Below are 21,577 nucleotides of genomic sequence, written 5' to 3'. Positions count from 1 at the left end.
TTGCCAAAGCGTAGACATCTAACGCACATGGCACCCTTTAGCGTCAAATGAGACGCAGATATATATGGGGCAGAAGGCGCCTACTAGTGGTCTAACCCTACCCCATACCTAAACCTACCCTAACCGAAGCGTTTTATTTGACGCTAAAGGGTGCCATGTGCGTTCAAAGTCTACGCTTTAGCAAAAGTGTTGTGTATGACATCTTGGGTTGAGAATGCATTGACTATCATCGTCGCAGCACGTCCAGTCTGAAATACCAACCCAATCTCACGACCAAGTCGTACGAATTCGACGAATGATTAAAAAGTCTCTAAATCGTAACAATTCATACGACCTCACTCGTACTAATTAGTACGATTTTGCTAAATCGTACATGTTTTTACGAATTGGCCAACTCGTATGAATTCATACGAATGACCTACCCCTTACCACGCCCCTAAACCCAACCATCACGTGGGTTTAGACAAATCGTACAAATTTGAGTGAGGTCGTACGAATTAGACACTTTTTAATCATTCGTCGAATTCGTACGAATTGGTCGTGAGATAGTGTTGGAAATACCACTTGAAGATGGCCAAGCACACACACACACACACACACACACAGCTAATGAAAATTCTCCGCCCCCTCGTCAATATCAGGACCTTGTCAGTATTTCTTTCACCCTTTTATTGATGGACAGTGTTACATTGAGAGATTATTTTGTTCCAAGTGAGAATTTTAGTGTGAAATTGAACACAGTATATAGCAACGTTGTTTCAATAAAAAAAAAAAATTGATAAAAATTGCAATTAATCGCAAGTTAATTATGACATTAATGTGATTAAATATTTTGATCGTTTGACAGCACTAAAAAAAAAAAAAAAAAAGCCTTTTTAGGGTAATCTGATTCAAGATCAAACTGCATGGGCACTGTTGTAAACTCAAATACAAAAGACAATCCATGTCATGGTTACAGTCTCCACGCAGCAGGTTTCTTAAAGCCTGAAACAGAAATAGACCGTGTGCACTTTAACAAAAACGTTATCAAAATAGGTAAACAATGTGCCTTTTTTACTTCATAGTTATATCAACACTTTATTTCAGAAAGGTACCAAACCTAATGCTACTTTTTACTATTGTTTACTTCGTATTGTTGCTAAGAGACCATTTACTTTCTCAGTGATAAAGACGTAGAAAATCAGGTTCTTTCAGGTGCAGGTCTCCTTTGTCATGGTTACACATATCCGTTTACAGAAGCTTGCTGCTTTCCTTCAGAGCGCTGAACCATCAAGAGGCTGACATGGGTTCAACCAGCTTTACCAATCCCTATGCGATCGAAGTCATTCGCATGAAGAAAAGCGAGCTGGTCAATGGCATTTCAAATACAGAGGATCTGCTGGATCTCCTAATCGCAAACGGAGTTCTTCAACCCGACAGCCGAGCCATGATGTCCAGCATCACTGCGCAAGAGGAAAAGAACTCCAGGATGTTAAACGTCTTGATCGCGAGAGGAGAACGTGCCTGCCGAATCTTCTTCTACCCTTGTCTGAAAAGAGCGGAGCCTGACCTTTACCAGCACATGAGAACTTACGTGGGTGGGGTTAATGAGGGCATTAAAGACGCACGGAGACAGCTGATTGGATATCTGCTGGAGAAAGACAAACAAGGTCTTGTCAAATACTCAAAATCAACTAAGGAACTTAATCCTGAAAGAATCCAGCCGAAGTCTATACGGAACGAGGCTACGTCTTCAACAGAACGAAAACAAATCCCCAAATCTGAAGGAGATCATGACGCCATCCTCAGAGCCATATCCTCGGGTGATCTCCATCTCCTTCAGGAGCTTATCAAAGGTTTGGATGTCAATAGTTCTCGCTCGTCCTCCGACTCCCTGCTACATCTCGCTGCTGAATATGGGAAGGAGGCCATTGTGTACTTTCTGCTCAGACAGGGGGCGAAACTAAACTTAAAGGACACGGAGGGCCGTACCGCCCTGCACAGAGCTTCAGAACGGGGCCATACTGATGTTGCTCTGGCCCTCGTGAAGGCCGGGGCCGACCTCCATGCTACAGACCACACGTCAAAGACACCTTTGCATCTGGCTGCTCAGAATCAACACGAGAGTACGGTCAAAGCTCTAGTCCTCGAAGAGAAGAAGAGCCTCAAGAATCAGACAACAGTTCTGCACATGGCAGCCATTGAGGATGAGGCAAAACTGGCTGAGGTTCTTCTGAGAAACGGCGCTTCGGTAGATACCCGAGATGGTCAAAGGAAGACGGCTCTCTATCACGCCGTTCGCCACGGAAACGAGAAAGCCGCCGCTGTGCTGTTGAAGGCCGGAGCCCAGGTGGACCCTGTGATCGTGGATGCTGCCTTTGAGCTGAACAGAAAGTCTCTGTTGTCTCTGTTTTTGCGGTATGTCCAGATGTCCATGTCTCAGAGTGAGATGAACTCGGCTCTTTTTAAAGCGGTACGGAGGAACTTGGACGGGGTCGTGGCTGCGCTCATTGATCATGGTGCGGATGTTAATAGCTTTAACGAGCTTGGATACACACCTTTGCTTCTAGCTGCGGAGCTGGGGAATGCGGAGGCCCTCAAAGTGCTGGTGTCAAAAAAGGCCAGACTGGATGAGAAACTGCCAAACCAGATCTCTGCTCTTCACCTGGCCATACAAAGTGGCAGTATGCAAATAGCACAGGTAAGTGGCTTAGCCTTTAAATAAAATTAATTTGTTTTATTAAACAAATACACAAACACACATAACAATTTTTTAGAGCTGTCAAAGTCAAATACTCATTAACAAAAAATTATAATCTTGAATGTTTTATATTAATTTTATATGTATATCATTTAATTCTACTTTTTAAAGACTGAAATTTAGGAACTAATTATGATCAGTGCTAGTAATTTGTGATCTGGATTATGTAAATAGATACAAAAAAATAAGTACTTGTAATTGGATTCCATTCTAAAATAATCATAATGGGCTATTATGCTCTTTGAAACGAAACTTTCATACGTTTAGATGTAATTTTATATATAGTTATGTTTGTTAAATATAATTTTAAAAAGAAGCATAAACACAACGAGGGGTGTCTGTTTTTGTGACTAACGTTTCTTTAGTATAACCACGGAGTATAAAATTCAATATATATTCTCGGTAAAACACTACACTACAATCACAACATTGGAATCAAAGCAAAAATATATAATATTAGGCTACATCCCTGGATATTGTAGTCTAATTGGTTCATGCTCCACGCTAATTGGTGACAATGAATCTCTTATCTTGAAACTTTCATGATTTACTGTGAACATGGAAGATCGTGCGTCTGTGCATTAAGTGCAATGCAACAGTTACTTATCATTTTGAGCAGTTGTATCAATAGAAATGAATAAACACTCATTTGAAATGTAATGAGTGAATTGCCTTTTGAAATAGTACTACTTTGATGCAAGTTGTGTCATAATGAACACATGATTTTTGTTGAATGAACAAATGATCTAATATTTATGTGTATTGAATCCAAGCAATTGAGAAAACGGTTAGAGTTTTGAAAAATGTGCATTTTGATCATTGGTTGTGAGTTTTGTGTTTAGAGTTGACATCAAAAATGACATCAACGTTCTGAAAATAGTAACAAAGTGATTGTAAAAAACTGTAAACAAAAGAATGTTGGTAAGATTGTAGTTCTTTACATAGTAGAAAAAAAGTGAGGTTGTCAATGGCTGACATCAATTGTCTGGTTACCACATTCCAACATTCTTAAAAAACAAAAACAAAAAAACAAACAAATCTTGTGTTCGACAGAAAAAAGAAACTCATATGGGTTTGGAACAACTTGAAAATCTGAAATTTAATCATCTACAGCAATAATCAAAGCTGCTCTTTGGGTCACCAAAGTACATAAGATATGCATTTTGATAATAAATCTGAACTCTTCTGTTCTAATCCAGATATTGTTGGATAAGGGCATAGACCCCAACATCAGTGGCCCCAAAGATCAGACCCCCCTCCATCTGAGTGCATCACATAACCAGCCAGCGTTGATGGCGCTGTTGTTGCGTGTGGGGGCTCAGATTAACTCCATCACCCAGGACGGACTCACTCCCCTGCACCTCGCGAGCCAGAGCGGTCACACTGAAGCGGTCGCCCAGCTGCTGGAGGCCAAGGCTGACCTCCATGTCAAAGACAAACAGGGGAGAACAGCCCTGCATTGGGCAGCAGCACACGGGGAGGTGGGCGTCATACAGCTGCTGCTCGCTGCTGGGGCCGATCCCAACGCCTCTGAAAAGGAGAAAAAGACCCCACTGCACCTGGCTGCCATGGAGGGACACACCAAGGCCGTTTCGGCGCTGATGGCCGGTAAAGCCAAAGTCGGAGCTAAGGACATGGATGGCTGCTCTCCACTGCATTACGCAGCTCGAAGCGGGAAGGAAAGAGCAGCCGGCGTTCTTCTCGCATCTGGTAAGAGCATGAATGTGGATGATAAGAACGTGTGGAGAAGGACTCCTCTGCATTTAGCGGCAGAACATGGCCATGAGACGCTGGTGGACCTTCTGCTGAAGAACGGCGCCAAGATCAACTCCCTGGATAACAATAAAGACACACCACTGCACTGTGCTTGCCGTGACGGGCATGTGGAAACAGTACAGAGACTAATAAACTGGACAAATGGAGAACGAGCCAACCTTCAGGCAACTAATAAAGTCAAGAAAACCGCCCTGCAGGTGGCGGTGTTAGAGGACACACCAGATCACCAGATCATAACTACTCTGCTAAAGAAGAAGATGTTCCTTGTGAAATAATAAGAAGAAAACTGTATAAAATCATAAAATATGTTTGGCAGAAATGTTTGCTAAGCTGTATTATGAATCATTGACTATCACCCCAACCAGCAGCTTTCACTCTTTTTGCATCATCATTTTGCATAATTTTACAAACATTACATTTAGAACAAAAATTTTTATTTTTATTTTATTTTGTATATTGGGAGTGGATTGGTTGTGGTTTGCTATTGCTGTGATGCCATGTAAGTGACAAGTTGTCCCACTCTCATGTCAGTAAACACGTCATCAGATAAAAGAAGAGATCCAAGAGGGAGGGGGTTATTTTGATTAAAGATTACAAGGGCAAGTGTGTTAAAAAAAATAATGATGTGCATGGATAAATATATATGTTTTTTTTTTTATTTATACTGCAAAATTCCATAAAAACAAGAAGTGTCCATTTTGATTTCATGATGACTTTAACGTTGCTTGATAAAGCAATCCTCAGTTTCATCAATAGGTGTCACTCAAATCATGCATTTGTGAACCTTCACCTTCACATGTAAAAACCTACTGTCTATGGTAAAAAAATACCTACAGTAGGCTATATGGCAAAACAAAACAAAAAAAAAGAAAAGCGTTTTCAGGTTGTATAACGCACAATACTGTGGAAAAACGTATGCAAGAATGGGCTAGTTGTCACACTTTTCACTCAAAAGTAGGCATTTCTCAGGGTATATTAGGTCAATTTCTGTAACTAAAATTAAAAGATTCAAATCTTGCCAACAAAAAGCTACTGAACTTTAATCATGACATTAATCCCATTAAAAATGCCTAAAAAAAATAATACACGAAACTTTAATATGGTTTTGTTGAAAGACCACCCAAAAGCCACTTTCAGAGAAAACACACGTTTGTCTATTTGGACGTTTGACTCAAAACCTTACGGTTGCTCAAACGGTTCTCGTGACAACAACTGATGTAACCATAATACTTTTTACACTATGTGTGATTAAAGGATTGGCGGAGCTTGAAACCACAGTCGCAACAAGTCATGTGACCGTATGTCCACTCTTGTCACGTGACTCCGTGTTGTTGACGGAAATGCTGCAGGAATGGCAAGAAACGAAGAAAAGCAGTTTGGAAGACTGAATCGACTCTGGCTCCAGAAAGAGAGAGAAGGTATGAGATGCGTTCATGGTTTAACGTTATTTAACCATGTAAATTCACCCTAAAATTCATGTGAAATTACGGAAAATGCCATCGCTATAAAGGTCCCTGTTGCTGCTTCTGTGTTCTCACGCTCGTTAGCACATTGTTAGTGTGCTGCATTATGATCTTTTTTTATTTCTAGAGGGTCGCATTAAAGATGTCAACGTGTCACGGCCAAATCTTGTGAGAAGTTTATCTCGTTGTAATGCATCTCTTACAATTTCAATGAGCCCGCTAGCATAAATGACAACCTTACCTTTTTTGGTGGACCTTTTGTCATGCAGGCAACGTTAAATTCAGTGGCAGCAGTGACGAAGTGGATGCCGAGCATTAAGAAGGAGATCGAGTACTATCTGCAGGTACTGATCATACTGCCAACAACACGTGAAAAGTAGCAAGACAGAACTACCATCTAACGGCGAATAATACCAAATATCGGACACTCACTAACTAACTAACTAACTAACACGCGCACACCACTTAATTAGGTTCCCCTGTTCAATTGCTTGTTAACTAAAATGTCTCATCAGCCAATCACATGGCAGAAACTCAATGCTTTTATGGTCATGGTCAAAGTGATCAGAATGGGGAAGAAGGGTGATTTAAGTGACTTGGTTGTTGATGCCATACCATAGTTACTCATGGCCTCAAGATAGTAACTACTCGTGGCTACTTAGTCGCATAGAAATCACGCAAGTCCTGAAAAATAAAGATTGCCACGAAGAACTGGCAAAAGTAATGATTATACATGAAACATTTTAATTGTTTATTAATAAACTAGTGTTTTATATCATGTCAGTGGCTGCAAATACTGAATGTGCATGTACAGAATGTGCTTTACATTAATAACAACAATTAAATAATGATCAATTATCCATGAATAATTATTAATTAAATATAAATTTGATTGTAGATATTTTTAGCAGAATTAGATTTAGTTTTATTGTCAAATGCCAAGTAAGTATGTGTGCGCACAAGGAATCTGGATACAGCTTTTCTCTGGGCTTTGGTCTTTATGCCTGGTCTCTTCTCTTTCCCTGAGGGACTATTTCCCTCTCAGGACAGTGTCAGTGGACTCATATTCATCTTCTAGTCTTGTGTCTTTTCCTTATTAGCTGTGTCAGGGTCACATGACTTCTTGGGGGTTAGCTTTCCTGTCACTTTAGAAAACATCCTGTAACAAACTGTTCAAGATTGATCTAGATTGATTTGTAATTGAGCAGTACCAGTCAAAAATCTGAACAGCCTTGATGAGTTTTTATTATATACTTCTATCAAGGTTAAATAAATATCATCATATCATTTGAACTGACCTGCCTGCGTTCAAATTGTGCAAGATGAGACGGAGAGGGACGGTCGGTCAACCTCAGTTTTTGATACCGATCTTGCTCAGGAAGCAATTTTGCATTTAAAAGACATCCAAAAACAGCCCTGATGTCAAGATTAAAATTTGGGCTGTCAGTGAACATCTAATAGATGTAACCATTGAAAATGTCAAAGAAATGATACAAACACCTTGTAATCTCTGTTTACATTGCGTACATGATGGAATATCATACATCTTGCTAGTAATTTTGGCAAAAACAACCAAATTCAAGGTTATTCTGGCTAGAAGTGGAATAGTTAACCAAGATAACTATTCCATAGTTAACCAAGATGCTGAAATGATTGCTATTGCTTGCTTGGTGCACATACTTTAAAATGTCATGTACAAACCAAATAGATTAAAGATATGGTCTGTTTGAAGTGTCTCACATTTGATTTAGAAAGAATATGATCCTTTGATTTGTTGATAACTAAAAACAGTTGCACTTGTATTTTGCAGCAGTCGCAGTTATCTCACTACCCAGAGAGAAAGATAGACGAGTTCCGTCTGCACATTGAAGAACTCGAGAGAGAATACAAGCGCTACCTGAAGAAACTGCGCTCCATAGACCCTTCCTGCAAACATAAGCCTTGGGAACCTCGAGCATACACCAAGAGGAGGCAGGAGCCAAGCCATCAACACACCTGTCAGTTCATGCTTTCAAATGACTAGTCTTTTCAGTTCACTTATTTCAACATTCAAACTTAATGGGTTTTTACTGATTAGATATCTGATTTCATCCGGTTTCATTTATACTTGGCCCTTTTGTCTCCACAAAACGAATCTAAATCTGATGTTTAATTCCCACGCTGTTTGAAAGTGACACTGTGTTGAGCCTTCAGAATGTGACGGTGAATGTTGAATTTAATTTGTGGCAGTTTGGTACATCTCCTTGCTGAAGAAAGATGGATTGGCACCAGTTTTTTAAAGAACTAGTAGAAATACATTTTTGTGGTAATCTATATATTTATCAACACAAATATTGTTGATTTGGCCTAATGTGTGTACCGAATAGGGGTCTAACGATACCCTCATGTCACAATTCGATACATATCACGATACTGAACTCACAATACGATATTAGTGCGATAGACATATGGTAAAATGTTAACAAAAAAAGTGTACTGTTAATTAAAATACTAAATTTGATATTACATTGTGGGTTAAAATGAACAGGTTTGGATTTGGTGCTTGTAACCAAAGGACAATGGTGACATCATTAATAAATACAAAAATATTTATGATTCTGAAACTGAAAATACAGAATTATTTTAGATGAATATGCTTTCACTGACTACATTTAAAATAATGTCGGCCACTTTTTACTGGTAGCATCAGACATTTTGCATTTTCAGGACCCACAAATATTCCCACGTTGCATTACAATACATTATAATCAACATTATATATAGTAGTTTAATGTAGTACTGACACTAAAACTCTGAAAACTATTTTGGGGGGACTATCCACAATACATATCGTCACCATCCACGATACGTATTGTTGCATTTTTGTTTTGTGATATATTGTGGCATGATATATTGTTACACCCCTAGTACCAAAACTGTATATTCATTAAATACGGTCCTCTTTGCAGCCACCATTTTGTTTAAGATATTTAGAACTAGAGGTCGACCGATATGTTTTTTGTTTTTTTTTTTACGCTGATACCGATACCGATCTTGACTGATGTTGGCCGATGGCCGATTAATGCTGCCGATTTATTTTGGCCGATATTTGCTTGGTTTTTAACCTCAATTTGAAAGATAGAATGTAAAAGAAATGATAATTACTTAACATAGACAATTTTTATTGTTTATAAAAATTATTAAAAATATGAATATATTAATAATATATTCAAAATAAAAATTAATTTTTATGAATTTATCCTCTCAAAAAATGTCCTGAAACACGTATTTTTGGTTTGTTTTGTTTGTTGACGGACAAAGACAAATGGACATAACCTAATTATCACAAAAAAGGAGACAAAAAACCTTTAAATGATTTAATTTTTTATATATAAGATTTATTATATTTTATTTAATTTAACTTCTAACAATAACGTATTTCACTAAATTGCTGTTGAAAGACAAAAACAACCACCAGATGGGAAAATTATATTTTACAAACACTTTAAAATGTACCACCACGCACCGTCCGTCTGTTGTTCTTCAGACAACGGCATCCCGCTGTTGGACCTTTTAGTCTACAGTGAAATACAGTCACACTTTACATTGTTTGGCCAGCATTTTAACCGAATTGATATTTGGACAGAAATGTATTAATTTGTTAAGGCAGAATTTATACAACTAAATTCAGTGGAATTCAATGGCACCCGGTGGCTATTTTTGGTACTACGCCTAAATAAAATCTCATGGGAACTTCAATTTTTGTGATTTCAACTTCAAATTTGGAACATAACTTGGTTAGATTTATGGCTTTGATTTTATAGTAATTTTAGAGTAAAAACTATTTTATAAAATATATGTTTATATCAAATACAAAAAATATATAGTACAGTATATTTGATTTACTGTAAATTTAAACTTCCATAACTTTTTCATACTTTCATTTTTTGAAGTGCAATAATCTGCTGAGTGTTTTCTTTAAAATGAGACCAAACTTGAATATATATTCCAAAGCATTCTTGAATTTACCATTTAAGTTTGAATAGTGCATTTTAACCCTATTCTCAAAAAGGACAGGAAAAGGGTTAAACAGAGGGCATTCTGGGTGTTAAGAGTCATAGACAGGGAAAAATCTAGCTATGAAAAGCATGGTGAGATTTTTAAACTAGCTTTTTTATAAGCAGTATGTAAAAATGTTGCGTGCTGTTGAAAGAACTAAACTGATAAAGAGTTGATTAAATTACTAAAATTGATCATAATAAAGAGCATCTCCAATATTTTCACAAGACAATGGCTGGAAAAGAAAAGTATATAGTGATTACATGCACACACAGGAATATTCCAGTAGCTGTGGATCATGTAAACTCCAGAATAAAATCTCAACCAGAATATAGATTTGAACTGGATGTAAATGTAGTCATTATTCTGTCTTCTTTTTCTTAGCTAAAAAGCCATGCCTCCAGGGCCCCAGCAGAGGAGAAGAGGATGTTATTGAGGACACCAACCCCGAAGCAGCAGGAAACCACACATCTCTCACTAATATACAAGAGCTTCCCACCCCGTCAGCACCTGTTACCACCCAAGCCTTCGATCCCCCGGCCCAGGACCTCCCGCTGTGCTTTGATCGGGCCCGGCTCGCGGTGGCAGTGGCAGGTTCGCGCGTGGCTCTCGCCGGGCAGCAGCAGGACACCGGCACACTGACACGAGTGCTGCTCTCCGGTCTGCCCAACCTCCACAGCCTCCCGCTAGCACAGGCAGCGGCAAAAGAAGAAACACGGTGGCCTTCTAATGACGAGACTAAAACTGAGCATTTACTGGGACTCGGCTGCTACTCGTCGTCCTCTGACGAGGAAGTATAGCTCAGTGAAATTTCATCATGCTCATTTGATAATGAAACATGATAATTTTTTCATCTGTTAAAGAAGTAGTTCACTTTTCAAAAAACTTTTGCTGATAATTTACTCACACCCACGTCATCCAAGATGTCCATGTCATTCTTTAGTCGAAAAGAAATTAAGGTTTTTGATGAAAACATTCCAGGATTTTCCTCCATGTAATGGACTTCAATGGGAACCAAATGGTTCAAGGTCCAAAAGACACTTTCAGTGCAAACTGCAAACTGTTCAAAGGGCTTTAAATGATTCCAGACGATGAATAAGAGTCTCATCAAGCGAAACGATCGCTCATTTAATAAATAAATAACAAAATTTATGTTTTATAAGCTCAAATGCTCGCCTTGCTCTGTTCTGTGACGCATGTTTGTGACTCTCCTGTTTGAACTCATTTATCAAAATGAACGAGTCTTTTTCCGAGTCATTTGATTCATTCAACGAACGAATTGACTTGGAAAAAGACTCGTTCATCAAAATCTCCTCGTTCAAATAGGAGAGTCACGAACGTGCATCGCAGTACAGAGCAAGGCGAGCATTTGAGCTTATAAACGTAAACTTTATGTTTGAAATGAGCGATCGTTTCGCTAGATAAGACAAGGTTCATCGTCTGGAATCGTTTAAAGCCCTTTGAACAGTTTGCACTGAAAGTGTCTTTTGGACCTTGAACTGTTTGGTTCCCATTGAAGTCCATTATATGGAGAAAAAATCCTGGAATGTTTTCATCAAAAACCTTAATTTCTTTTCGACTGAAGAAAGAAAGACATGGATATCTTGAATGACATGGGGGTGAGTAAATTATCAGCAAAAGTTTTTTGAAAAGTGAACTACTCCTTTAATTGCACAGTGACATTTAACATTTGATATTCATAATGTCATTTAAACATTTCCAGATTTGGTGCATGAAAGTGAGACTTGAAAGTAAAGCATTTTCAAATGAAACCTGAAAGCTGTATTTATCACCTCACCTGTGTTTATATTTGTCTTAACCTAGTTTATTCCAGCTGTGAATGTGTTAAGCAGTGTTAGAGTCTCAAGAAGAGAAAGGAAATGGTTGAGGTGTGGTTAGAGTAGAATTCTGAATGGGAAGTTTGTGATTACTTAATGTCATCACATAAACAGAAAGTATGAAGGGTTGTTTACTTTTTAAAGAAGATTATCTAAGGAGTACATCTCCTTCGGTGTCTATATGGTTTCAATTTCAACCGCAAGATTTTGAACAGCTCGATTCCATTGGAGACGCTTTTAAAGTTGCACGGCAAACGTTTTATTCTCGTTCTGGTGCTTTGAAGAATGCAATAAACAAACACTGATTTGAAGTACTGAGAATGTAATGCTTTATCATTAAAGCACCATGAAGTCAACTCAAGAACCGTGCTCAATAAAAAAAACAAAAAACGTTGAACTTGAAAGTGCACAGAACCATTAAACAGCCTTTATGTGAGCGCTTTTGCCATAGTTTTACAAACCTCAAAGTTTCAGATTGACATATGTTGAAGTCTGGCATATGAGGTTTGATAATACATGCACCGACCACAGCAGGCCTTATTAAAACGATTGTGAACCCCAGTATGTACAGGGATGCTGAGTCAGAGAGATACAGAGAGAGATGTCTGCGTTCACCATACAAATACGCCATTTTTCCTACAGTTTGGTAACAGAACTAGGGCTTTGCGCTGCAACCCACGATTCGACCCCAAAACCCCTTATACATCAGCAGCAAGAATTGCTTAACAGTCATCACTTCTGGGAAACTGAGCAAGAGCAAACCATTGTTACTTAGCAGCAGTGATGATCTCTTACTCATTCAGAGTGCCATTATGTGACTTCTAGCACCTTTGGCCACATTTTCTTGCATAGAAGACAGGGTTTCCCATACCTGTTAAGTGAAGTAAGGAAACTGATGCAACTACCGCTGACGTCAGTTATCAAATAAGCAAATATTCCCTCCATGGAATTTACGATAAACGATTTTTTAGCTGTCTTCTCGTGACATTAAAATGTCTTGGAAAAGGCTTTGCTTGCAGTATAAGTTTAGCATTTCCTGCAATGACTGGACATGACTTGCATATTGAATAATTTAAATTTGGTTACCATTATACCCTCATTTAATCCAGAAGATTTAGTTGCTTTTACATTTAACTTAATGTTAATATAAATGAATAAATCTAAACCATATAGCAATGAACATTAAAATGAACACAAAATGTGTCATGTTAGTAGTTTTCATCATTTTGATGGTCCATTTTAGAAATTTAGAAAGTAATTTTGGAACTACATCTCAACTAACTCTCATTAGAGTGTTAGTAGATTATTCGTAGATGTTCGATATAGTTGCAAAGTTACTTATAGTCAGTAGAATGTCTGTTGGGAGAAATAAAAGAAAGTGTTAGCAGATATTAAGCAGACAGTCTACCAATACTCTAATGACTTGTAGTTGCAAAGTTACTTATGTCTAAAGTGGACCATTGAAAATAAAGTGTTAGCTTAATATTTTAATATATTTTTCTGTTTCTATCATTGTAGTTAACGTTAATTATGAACACATTGCAGTGGTACATTTAGGCTGCATCCCAATAACTGTTGTGGCAAAAATGGAAAATCTTTCACCCAATTCCCTAACAAAGTAAACATCAAACCTTTCCGAAATTTATGGTACATTTTTTTAATTACTGGCTTTCGCATCATTTACACTACATGATCACAAAATTCCATTTGAGGTGTTTTGTTTTTTGTTTTTTTGCGGCATCTTTCCTCAAGTGTCTGATTAAATCAAAACTTGATACACTTTTGTTTTTGCTCATGATGGTAAAGCAAATTTCCGCTGATGCGCCTCCTCCAATGAAAACCGGCAATGACAGGTTATACATACGGGGACTTGAGGGAACAATTTGGGGCGAAAAGACAAGAGCAAAGAAGTTCTTTATCACATTCTTTCTAGTGAATAGCATGAGAACTGGGTAACCTATATGAGAGTGAGGCCAAGCAACTTACGGAAAAGGCAGATTTTTCCAGGAAGGCATAGCGGCCGATGACTTGCAACAGGGTATGGTGCAGGGTGAGGGGTTAAGGTGAAACCTTTTCCTGCCACGCTTGGTTTTAACCACACTGTTCACCTCACTGTCATTCTCATGCAGACCCCTGAGGATGTATGCTGCAAGATCGAAAGCGCTCGCACACAATCCTATGCGTTAACCAACTGTTTCATGTGGCAGCTCCTCTGAGAATGGGTTTACTGAAACTCATTTTCTGCTGCATCACTGTTTACAAACACTTGAGCAAAAGATGCAGTTAAATGTTTTGCATATGATTGATGAAACTAAATGGTTCAGGGTTCGGCACATTTTCAGTTCAATTCAACTTAATTACTAACATAGCCACTAATCGTGGTGTAAATGGTAATGGTGAAAATATGACATAGAAGGGAAAATGATATTTCAACATTGTTGTTTTTTTTGCGTTTGCCTGCGAACCATTTACTTTCCCCCCAAGAATCATTGTGTTCTCTCTAGTTGTGTGTTCCCTAGAGAAACTCGAAAGTTTGTGTTCACTCTCAAAAGCATTGAAATATAGTTTTACCATATAAGTGAGGGGGGGGGGGGGACACTTAGGCCAGCCAGGAGACATAGTCCCTCTAGTGTGTCCTAGGACTTCCCCGGGGCCTCCTTCCAGTGGGATACGCCGGAGCACCTTCCCGGGAAGGTGTCCAGAAGGCATCCGGAATAGATGCCTGAGCCACATCAGATGACCCCTAGATGTGGAGGAGCAGCGGCTCTACTCTGAGCTCCTCCCGAGTGACGAGCTTCTCACCCTATCTCTAAGGGATCGCCCAGCCACCCTGCGGAGAAAGTTCATTTTGGCCGCCTGTATCTGGGATCTTGTCCATTCGGTCATGACCCAAAGCTCATGACCATAGGTGAGTAGGAACGTCACGGTTCAGCTCTTTCTTCACCACGACAGACCGGTACATCGACCGCATTACTGCAGAAGCTGATCCGTCTGTCAATCTCCCGTTCCATCCTTCCCTCATTCGTAAACAAAAACCCAAGATACTTGAACTCGCCACCAAGATGAAGTGAGCAACCCACCCTTTTCCTACTAAGGACCAGGGCCTCAGATTTGGAGGTGCTGATTCTCCTCCCAGCCGCTTCACACTCATGTGCCAGCAATGCGAACCAAGCTCATGCTTCGTTCATACAGGGACCAGACAGACAGCCCTTGGCAAAGGACCCCGGACCCCATACTCCCGGAGCACCCTCCACAGGCTTCCGCGAGGGACACAGTCGAACGCTTTCTCCAAATCCCAAAGCACATGTGGATTGTTTGCGCAAACTCCCATGAACCCTCCAGCACCCTGTAGAGAGCATAGAGCTGGTCCAGTGTTCCACGGCCTGGACGAAAACCGCACTAAAGTGAATCACTGAAAAATGTATTTTTATGTTTCAATCATTGTAGATAACGTTAAATATTAAACACATTTCAGTTGTAAATCTAGGCTACATCTCTATATCATGTGATGTTTTTTTTGAGGCACCTTCATTTAAATGTCTGATTAAATCAGAACTTGATCCACATTTGCTTTCGCTCATGACGTTAATGTGAATTTCCGCTGATGCAGCAGCTGCAGCTCCTCAAATGCAAATGATTAGAAGTTACATATCCAGGGACTTAGTGGGAACAATTTGGGAGCAGAAAAGGTACAACACTGTAGCAAGGTTTGTTGTGATGGGAAGGAGGAGGTGGGAACCGGTGAACATTCAAACACTAAAAAAAAAAATGAGCGACCCCTGCGCAACGCACCGGTCGCGCGGAGGAGCGGGAGCACAAAAGGAGAAACAAGGACAGTGAAGGAGGAGAGAGGACCAGGCCTGATTTTACGTTGTGTTTTGTTTTATTGCCGCCTTTATTTTTGTTTGTTTTAGTGTTTGAATGTTCACCGGTTCCTACCTCCTCCTTCACTGTCGTTGTTTCTCATTTTGTGCTCCCGCTCCTCCGCGTGACCGGTGCGTTGCGCAGGGGTCGCTCATCAGTAATCACACCACCACTCTTTCTGCTTGCCAGAACCCCCCCCCCCACCCCACCCCACCCCACACACACACACACACACACACACACACACACACACACACACACACACACACACACACAATTAATTAATTGTTAAATAAACATTCTAGTTCAGTATTCTAGCACATAACAAATCAGATGTAGCTCAGCAACTTAATGAGAATGAGGGATGGGTTTGACAGTGAAGACTTGCTGCTAGAGTTTCTATTCTCAGTCAACCTTTGTACATTACAGAATGGCAGACAGGATGCTGGTGGTCTTTAAAAGGATCTGTGGCCCTTCTGAAGAACTCTTTCTAGGTCACAGGCAATCCGTCGCCTCAAATGCAGATCACATGCCACACTGACCTATGGAAGAGCCTGAGAACTACATGCAAACAAGTTTTGATTTGTTGCAGTGCACTTATGGACGGATTGATTGATGCATGAATGAATTCATGAAAAAAGACATTCAAAGTTGAATATTATTCTAATCCTTGGATCAAAGTTTTGGCTTTTTCAAACGATCAAACCAAACATTTACCCAGGAAAGGCATAGTTCACCCAAAAATGACAAATTCTTATATGGAATAAACCATTTATTTCACAGAGGTCTTTCCCATTCAATGAATTACGACTGGTTAGGCTCCAAAATTAAAAAAAAAAAAAAAAAAAAAAAGCACAATAAATATAATATGTTATATATAATAAAAAAATATATATTATTAATAGGTTATGCCAACATACTGTATTTTTTTTTACGTTGCTTTAACTCGTCAAAATAAGTTAAGCAGTTTTCAACTGTTTTCAACAAATTTAACTCGGTTTTTAAAACTCAGTTTAATGTAGTTTAAATTGAAATGACTTAAACATCCAAGTTGATTGTACTTAAATTTAAAGCTCAGGCGCACCAGATAACACGTCAGCAGCGTCTTAAGTCAGATAACACGTCGTAAGCATGCGAAATGACAAAGAGAATTGGAGGCTGAATAAAGTCGTAGTTTTTGTTATGTTTGGACCAAAATGTATTTTCGATGCTTCAAAACGTTCAATAACTAACCCACTGATGTCACATGGACTACTTTTATGATGTCTTTATTTCCTTTCTGGACAAGAACAGTTTACCGTACATACATGTCAATGGAGGGACAGAAAACTCTTGGACTAAATCTACTGTGTTCTGAAGGTCTTACAGGCTTGGAACGACATGAGGGAGATTTTTGGGTGAACTAATCCTTTAAGGCAGCAACTTTTTTTTTTTAATTGATAACTTAATTTGAGAACCCCTATGACCTGATTGGATGAAATGGACAAATTTGTTCACAAATCCAAATTCAACTCACAGATTCAGTCTGGTTTGTTGAAAAGATCCCACTCATTTACTGATTCTGTTCTCAATAAATTAGACTAATCGGTTTAGGATTGATTTAAATGCCAAATCATTGATTCAAAGATCCAGTCCCAGCTAGTGGTTAGCGGAGTTACTGTAGCATAATGAAAGTGAAGATCAGTGAAAACCCATGTCTGTCACACAAAGTTATTGTATAGCTCCATAAGCTTTGGGGTTCAACACCTTTTTGAACTGTCATTTAGTGGAAAAGACAAAAAAAATAACCTTTTGTGTTACAAAAAAGAAGAAAAAATAAAACCTTTGAGTTTGGAAGGACAGAAGACTGGATGTAAATGTAGGCTACATCGGTGAACTGTAAATCTTTAATTGTGTTCTGCAAAGGTTTTTATAACTCTGAGAGAAGTTATTGCCTGCAAGTACACAGAAGACTCGAGACGAATAGTTTCCTGCCCATGATGTCACTGTCCTATCTTTTTTAAATATGCAAATTTGTTCACCACAAATGCATGCGAACGCTGATACACTGACTAAAAATGTAATAAGAGTGAATACATGAGTGTACAGGAGTGTCCTAAGTGTGCATCACAAGTGAAGGAATGGATCGGAGGCAGAAAGTGTGTGAGATATATAGACTGTGTGTGAGTGTGATGTGTGTGTGTGTAGGTGGGTGGGAAGTCTAAACCGCACTGCAGGACCTTTTAAAAAACTGTCGTTCTGCAAAAACTTTCAAGACATACTCTCTTGTCACTCAGACCTTCACACACTCTTCTGAGCTCGGCAAACATGAGCAATAACTTCGGTCCCCCATCCCAACCAGTCTTCATGGTGGATTCTGGCAGAGATGACCCTAAACAACATCAGTACTACCACCAGCGGATGCCCAGGCACAGAGAGCCACCAATGGTTCCCTGCTGGACGTTCCCCCCAGCCCGAGCAGAGATAAAGAGAAAGAGATGGGGAGGGATGAATACTGGGATGGCCTGGGTACTGACTTTGATTCTCCTGCTGGTTTTTGCAGCCCTGGGACTGGGAGCCTACCAGATCCTGAGGTTACAGACTGAACTGGAGCGCCTGACACAGGTAAAAACTACTGGGGCAGTGGATTTTATTATCTAAAAAAAATAAAATAAATAAATAAATATATATATATATATATATATATATATAGTTGTGTGTATGTTTATATAAATACCTTTTTATATAAATACAGTGGCCCAAAATGTATTCTGATGCATCAAAATGAATGAATTATTTTACATTAAATGTATGATTAAATGATTCATGATTTTTTTTTATTTAATTTCAAGAAAGATAGCACAAGCTCAACATTTCACAAAACTCTGCAACCTTGTAAAACAATAGATGGCACGTTCAACATAGAAAAATCGTATCTTTGGTTACTTTCTGGTTACCAGATGTTAGTGGATCATGTTCATAGTTAATTTTACAAACTACAAACTGGTTTCCAGGACACCTGGAATTTTGCAAATTTTAATTTAACACGATTTTTAAAGTGTACAAATACTTCACTGAAACACCAACTTTTTGAGGTAAAAATTTGAAGCCAAAATTATTGACACACCTCGAAAGCAGCCAAGTGCTCCATTATGTGTTTGTGATGTCATTTGAATCTCTTTGATGTGCATGGGAGTATCATTTTTCAGTTTCCATTCCATGATCACGCGACTGAGTAGGACATAATTACCAGAGAGACAAAAAAAAAAACTTGTGGTCACTGGTCAGAGGCTACAGGATATCCTCTACTTTAACTAGCAGTCTAACACCAGTTTCTCTTTCTCATAACTAATAGTCGATTAACTTTAGCCATATCTATTTTTGAGTCAAATGACTTTTGAATGCACAATAATGCAAATCTGTGACACTACTGAGCAGTTTGTGACCCATTTTTTCAATGGCAGGAAAGGCCCACACAAATACAGAGTGTCGCTCCAGAGAGACAAATTGGTAAGTTGCATGACCAAGTTGGCATTTATCAGAACATCATTCTATGCTAAATCTTATCTGGTGAACAGGATAACCTAATGACATTCTTTACTGTTCAACAGGCCTGAATCCTGCTGAGCTCAACAAGAACAAACAAAAAACTGCAGCACATGTAATAGGTACGATTTGTCCTCATAGTAAACCTCTGGTTACACTTTTATTTCCATAGTCCTCTTTATGCATTCTACTAACTTTGCAACTACATATCAACTAAATCTCATTCATTTGTAACATGTTAACTAACTCTCACTAGAGTATTAGAAGAATGTTAGGTTAGGGTTTGTGTTGGGAAAATAAAAAAAGTTGACGTAGTTGCAAAGCTACTTTTTTGGGGACCATCAAAATAAAGTTAGCAGAAGCAGACCGTCTACTAATACTCTAGTGACAGTTGACATTTAATTTAAAAGTTACATGTAGTTAGTATAATATCTAAAGTGGACCATCAAAATAATGTGTTACCCATTTTTTTTTTAATACAAAACAATGTCACCTGCAACTCTTCTCTAAAACAGGTGGTGCAGACCAGAGAGCATCATCTGGCTCTCTGAAGTGGCAAGCGATACACGGCGAAACCTTCACACATGGCGTCAAGTACAATAATGGTGGCCTTCAGGTCAACGAGAGCGGTTTGTACTTTGTTTACTCCCGAGTGGAGTTTTTTTCACTCATGTGCAAGTCCTCAGACTTCCTTACTCACAAAATTAGTCGGCAGAGAAACGGCTATAACCTCACAATCATGGAAGATCACAAAGAGGGCTTCTGTATGGCGGGGAGAAACCAGCCATGGATGATAGGAAGCCATCTAGGCTCACTTCAGCAACTCAAGATATCCGACTCGCTGTTTGTCAATGTCTCACACCCCCATCTGCTCAGCAAAAATTTTCACAACAATTATTTTGGCCTCTTCAAGATCCAATGATCTTGAAGAGTGGTGCATTGGAAGGACATGATTGTGAGTTCAGATGAAGAGGTCAGCGGTCTTTGGACTATAATCAACCCTGAGATCCTTAGCAATCCGCTTGCTATTGTCAAATCATAATTGATTTTCAATGTATCAGTTATCTGTGGCCATTACTTTTGGAAAGTTGTGCAGAAGAGTTTCAGATTGAATGAACACTAATATGCTTCTGTATCAGGAGAAGGTAGATTAAATAAAAATATTTATTGTCCTTGAACTCTGATTGTATATTAATGTGATCAATGGTCATATTGACTGAGTAATAAATCAATAATGCCTATAATAAAGCCTTTAATTGTGTAAAATAAATAAATAGTTTTCTGCTGGATTTTCTGCTGAAAACTGTTAATTTCACTCTGATTGTGAACCGAGAGAAGATGTCTCACACTCTTTGAGAAAAATTATATTGTGTGGTGGGGTGTTTCCATTCCCACTAATATTTCCATGTTATTGTAGGTTGGTTGTCATAGTAAATTATGCAGATTTTTGATGGAAGGTTTCCAGAGCTATATTTATTTTAAAAATCTAAATAATGTTCCTTCATTTTTTTTATTGGGTATTTCATAAACATATGGACAGCTTAATAGTGCTATTTTTTATATATGCTAAATTAGGAACAAAGAATATTATATACATTATATATGAATATATTAATTGCATAGATGAACATAACTCAAAGGAGTTTCTTGTCAGCTGTTTTTGAATATCCTCAATGGACCACAAGGCAGCTTTTGCAGGGTTGCAGTTTCATTCCTCGTCATTTCTGCAAAGACCCTCAGGTTTGCTTCATTGCAGTGTTGCTGAGCCACGCTTACAGATTAAGGCTTTTTGTGCAAGTATAACTGTGGCAGTACACTCTGTGCTTCTTGGTTTCTCATGTTTCCTTCCTGTGTTTAGGTATGGTGTTTACAGGGGTCAAAAAGCCTTGATGAGAAATGAAAATGAAAACCTGCTTGTCACTCATTCATTCAATTACTCACGAGACAAAGTGTACATTTCTCACTGTTGCTCTCAGTATGTGCCAATGAAACTTTGTTATGCAGTATTGTTTGTGTTTTTGTCTTTTAAATCTATTACACCTCAATATTCCACTTACTACGAGGGTGAGTGGAAACAAGGCCCACTCTGTCACCTCCTCCAACTGTTTTGTACAGGGATCACACAGACACACACCCACAAAATGCAAATACCACAGGAAGTGACCACTGGATAATCATCACCTACGGTTCATCCACTCTCTCTCAAACTCTGCTTCAAAATAAGTCTAAGAGACTTAGAACATAAATGGCACAGTAAAAACTTACTCCGTAAAAAAAAATGGATAATACTGGCAGAAAATTACCAGGACACATACATACAAACATGTGTGTGT

The 21,577-nt window shown here is 38.8% G+C and overlaps 3 protein-coding genes and 1 long non-coding RNA gene across 5 annotated transcripts in view; 3 read left to right on the top strand and 1 right to left on the bottom strand.

Annotated features, from left to right (window-relative positions):
• Window positions 1–6,352, bottom strand: part of LOC120493501 (uncharacterized) — a 153,952-nt gene extending 147,600 nt beyond the window's left edge. For both annotated transcript variants that reach the window (XR_016146005.1, XR_005625732.2), the window contains exon 1: window positions 6,221–6,352. This is a non-coding gene — a long non-coding RNA (uncharacterized LOC120493501). The remainder of the gene's footprint in view (window positions 1–6,220) is intronic.
• Window positions 1,242–5,393, top strand: caiap (CARD- and ANK-containing Inflammasome Adaptor Protein). The gene is made up of 2 exons (XM_039692141.2): window positions 1,242–2,680; window positions 3,940–5,393. Exons 1-2 carry the CDS (start codon window positions 1,283–1,285, stop codon window positions 4,789–4,791), a joined length of 2,250 nt encoding a protein of 749 aa, XP_039548075.2. The 5' UTR covers window positions 1,242–1,282; the 3' UTR covers window positions 4,792–5,393.
• LOC120493500 (uncharacterized) lies at window positions 5,782–11,796 on the top strand. The gene is made up of 5 exons (XM_039692144.2): window positions 5,782–5,934; window positions 6,107–6,147; window positions 6,249–6,323; window positions 7,790–7,976; window positions 10,402–11,796. The coding sequence occupies exons 1-5, from the start codon at window positions 5,868–5,870 to the stop codon at window positions 10,815–10,817; spliced, it is 786 nt and encodes a 261-aa protein (XP_039548078.2). The 5' UTR covers window positions 5,782–5,867; the 3' UTR covers window positions 10,818–11,796.
• Window positions 11,797–17,812: 6,016 nt separating this feature from the next.
• Window positions 17,813–21,191, top strand: faslg (Fas ligand (TNF superfamily, member 6)). The gene is made up of 4 exons (XM_039692143.2): window positions 17,813–18,323; window positions 19,163–19,208; window positions 19,310–19,366; window positions 19,760–21,191. Exons 1-4 carry the CDS (start codon window positions 18,027–18,029, stop codon window positions 20,164–20,166), a joined length of 807 nt encoding a protein of 268 aa, XP_039548077.2. The 5' UTR covers window positions 17,813–18,026; the 3' UTR covers window positions 20,167–21,191.
• The last annotated feature ends 386 nt before the right edge of the window (window positions 21,192–21,577 follow it).

The sequence above is a fragment of the Pimephales promelas genome, chromosome 13 (assembly GCF_988280905.1).
Source record: "Pimephales promelas chromosome 13, fPimPro1.hap1.1, whole genome shotgun sequence".
Taxonomy (NCBI): domain Eukaryota; kingdom Metazoa; phylum Chordata; class Actinopteri; order Cypriniformes; family Leuciscidae; genus Pimephales; species Pimephales promelas.
Note: the sequence above shows the minus strand (reverse complement) of the source record. Positions and strands in the feature narration are given on the sequence as shown.